The sequence below is a fragment of the Poecilia reticulata genome, linkage group LG7, assembly GCF_000633615.1.
Source record: "Poecilia reticulata strain Guanapo linkage group LG7, Guppy_female_1.0+MT, whole genome shotgun sequence".
Lineage (NCBI taxonomy): Eukaryota > Metazoa > Chordata > Actinopteri > Cyprinodontiformes > Poeciliidae > Poecilia > Poecilia reticulata.
Genome location: NC_024337.1, coordinates 5930661 through 5934043, shown reverse-complemented (window position 1 = coordinate 5934043; position 3383 = coordinate 5930661). Strand labels below are relative to the sequence as shown.

At 44.1% G+C, this 3383-nt stretch overlaps 1 protein-coding gene across 1 annotated transcript in view; it reads left to right on the top strand.

Annotated features, from left to right (window-relative positions):
* ano11 (anoctamin 11) overlaps window positions 1-3383 on the top strand; it is a 32502-nt gene that overhangs the window by 12285 nt on the left and 16834 nt on the right. Inside the window, exons 2-8 of the mRNA XM_008413135.1 lie at window positions 3-122; window positions 203-357; window positions 454-561; window positions 879-1015; window positions 1104-1161; window positions 1255-1365; window positions 1449-1614. Coding sequence (XP_008411357.1) covers window positions 3-122; window positions 203-357; window positions 454-561; window positions 879-1015; window positions 1104-1161; window positions 1255-1365; window positions 1449-1614 — 855 coding nt within the window. The remainder of the gene's footprint in view (window positions 1-2; window positions 123-202; window positions 358-453; window positions 562-878; window positions 1016-1103; window positions 1162-1254; window positions 1366-1448; window positions 1615-3383) is intronic.

Sequence of the window (3383 nt, the reverse complement as noted above, 5' to 3'; positions counted from 1 at the left end):
AGCCGCAGCTTCAAAGTGCCACGTCCACGGTGATGATCCGATTCATTTGCACTGCATCACAAGAGATAACCAAGCGGTCTCCAAAATGGGCAACTACTTCAGAGATGGGCGAACTAAAATTGGTACGCATCACCACCCGTGTTGTTTTGAATCTTGTTTTGGCTTTCAGTTCATGATTTTAGAGTTTAATGTTGGCTTTCAGATTTTGTGCTGGTGTGGGAGATCCGGTCACGGGGCAAGCAGCGAGGGAAGGGGAAACGCAACGGGAGCTGTGAGGATGGGGAGTCTGCACAGCTGGCAGAGTGGAGGGACAAGTTTGTCCAGAACCTCCAGGCTGCCGGACTGCTCCTGGAAAAGGTGCTGCTGTTTATTTTGTTAGTCCAAGAGGACGGTCACAATAAATTTCCTTTAACGTCACTCACCAGCTTTTCTCTTTCCGCTCTCTCCGTTCAGGAGGAATCTGCAAATGAAAAGAAAACCATACATTTTCTTAAAGTCAGCGCYCCCTGGGACGTGTTGGTTTACTACGCTGAGGAGCTTTGCCTCCGAGCTCCACTGCAGGTCAGCATTTAACAGGACCATTTAAATATCTGTGTCCCTTYTTTGGAAGCAAATTCATATTAATCCCTATTGCTGTGGAGCACACATTCATTTGCTACAGAGAGAAGCTACTATAAGAAAGATAAAACTTGTCTTTTTATTAAATGTACTGCCTCCCAAAACTCTTTATATCCCCTTAACCTTTCCCAGGGTTTCTGTAAGCTTCACTAACTCACATTTAAGACTTTTTAAAGACCCATGTAAGAGCACTATGAATGGAATTTAAGACCTATATCGCCACAAAAAAAGCAAATCGTTAAGTCTCTCGTGATTTCCAGGCCCAGCAACACCTGGACCTAAACACATCTTCTGTGGTTCTAAAAAGACTCTGCGTACCCAACATAATGATGGAATCGGTGCCAAACAGGCCGCTGGACTATTACACCTGTGCCTTCCGCAAGTCAAAGATGAACAGGTGAGTTCCACTTGACATCAGCGACCCCCGAGCACATCAGATTCAGACCCAGTGTCTGCATGTTTATGAATGAATTGCTTTTATGTAGATTCCTCGGCTCCGGAGACCAAGACGGCTACTTCACTAATACTCAGAGACACCAAGTTGTAAGTAACACTCCTGTTACCACAAAGCGGTGTTTGTTTTGGGATGGTTGTGTTTCCCTCATCCCACAGATGWAGTTTTGTGTCTTAACGTAGGTTTATGAGATTCTAGCTCGGACGGTGTACGGCAAAAGAAAGAGGACGGAGGTTGGCGTGGACAGACTGGTAAATGAAAGGGCCTACACGGCAGCTTATCCTCTGCATGAGGTGAAGGATTGTTATCTGCTGGGTAATGTTTGCTTTAGCTGTTTTTCCCTCTCTAATCAACCTCGTTTTCTGCCTTGCAACAGGGTCCTTTCAAGCTTCCGAGCCACAAGATCCATCCTGACGAGCTCAACCAGAGGCAGGTCCTGCACTACTACTGGGCTCGCTGGTGCAAATGGTTCAAGTACCAACCACTAGATCACATTAGGGAGTACTTTGGAGAGAAGATTGCCCTCTACTTTGCTTGGCTAGGTATGAAATCATTCTTATTTTTGGAAATACCTGAGTTGCTCTGTATACTTGTTAGCAGTGGCGCAAAAAGTGGGTATGCAGGGTATGCAACGCATAGGGGCGCAGCACCAGAGGGGGMGCCAAAAYCCCGTCTRGAGGGGGCGGCGCGCCGATGACGTTTTCTCATACACTTCACCTCGCGCACATAACGAGGTAAATGTAGCGAGTTTTACCCTTCACGTATCGTCGCCTGGGCGGGAGGGGCGCCGATTTATACTTTCGCATCCACCTGAATAATGTGTAGTTGCGCCACTGCTTGTTARAGCTCCATTTTCAGAGTGAAGAATGTAACTTAAAGGTGCAGGAAGTAAATTTTACAAAAATGTGTTTATTATTTATTTATTTTTTTGACATATTCCTTAAAATTGTCACCATGTTGGGACAATATGGTATGAATTGTGAAAAGATTGGTCTCTTGCACCTCCTCCCTGAGCTACTGTAGCCATCTAAGGAACCGCTCCTGACTAAAAACATCCAATCAGAGCCAGGAGGAGGGTCTTAGCSCTCTCAGTCCTGTACTTGTTGCTAAATGTGCTAATGGCGGAGAAACAACTTAATGTTTTGGGAAAACCGTGTGTCCGCCATAATTGGCGGCAGTACTTCGTTACTGTACTTAAGTACATTTTTCGTGTATCTGTACTTTACTTAAGTAGATTTAATAATGGATACTTTCTACTTTTACTCCACTACATTTTACAGTAAGTATCTGTACTTTCTACTTCTCTACATTTCTACAAAACCGTCGCGTTACTCGTTACATCAAAGTCGCACTGCGCTTTTTTCCCGTTAAAATGTGAAGTTGAGGGACTTAAGGTGGCGCCGTAAAATCCAAGCAATAAAGTGACTTACGTCTGTTGTCACCCATCGGCTCCACATTTACTCTCACACGGAGCTCCGCAGTGGTTTCCTCTGAGCGGGAGAAGATTTCTGTTTGATCGTCAGTTATATAATAGCGCTGCATAAATCATAAGATATGGCGACATGTAAAATCAGCAGCGCTTCGCTTTCACAGGCGGTGGGGACTTCGTCCAACTTTTAGCGTCACTTGGAAAGGAAGCTTTAAAGAAAGGTAAGCTATGTGGACGTGATGCTAGCAAAGCTAGCTGTACATAGACACATGTTGCATCTGCAATGAGAAAAAGTTGGCTGAATTATTGTGTGGAGGTGTTGACTGAGGTGTCGCATATATGGGACAACGCTGTGACCAAAGTCTGCAATATAATGATATGACATTCAGGAACGATCCGATTCTCCTGGACGGATCTTTACTAAGGTTGATAGGACTGAAGCCTCACAGAGAGACGTTCTGTGTTGTAATGCTCTGCGTACACTGCAGTAGCTATTATTTCATATAWATATATTTAATTGGTGAATATATAAAACAAGAACATAAGAACGCAGAGCATGCTCATTGTCACCTGTCATGTTGCAGCAGGAGGGAGGTTGAGAACAGTCACGGTGCTCCTTCTGTTCAGTTACTTCTTGCTTATTGCGCCTTGGACACTGTTCATAGTTGAGGGTTGTTTACCGTTAATTGTTATGTTTAATGGTGCAGACAGTTGTGGTTTCTGACATTGGCGATATGGGCAACCGCCCAGGGTGTTATTTTTTAGGGATGGTAGGAGACAAAACAAAGCAGAATAAAGAAGAGTTTGAATTGATACTGGTTAAATTTATTTCAGCTCTTAGTATTTAATAACTAGGTGTTTTTATGGGAATGTGGATCTTTC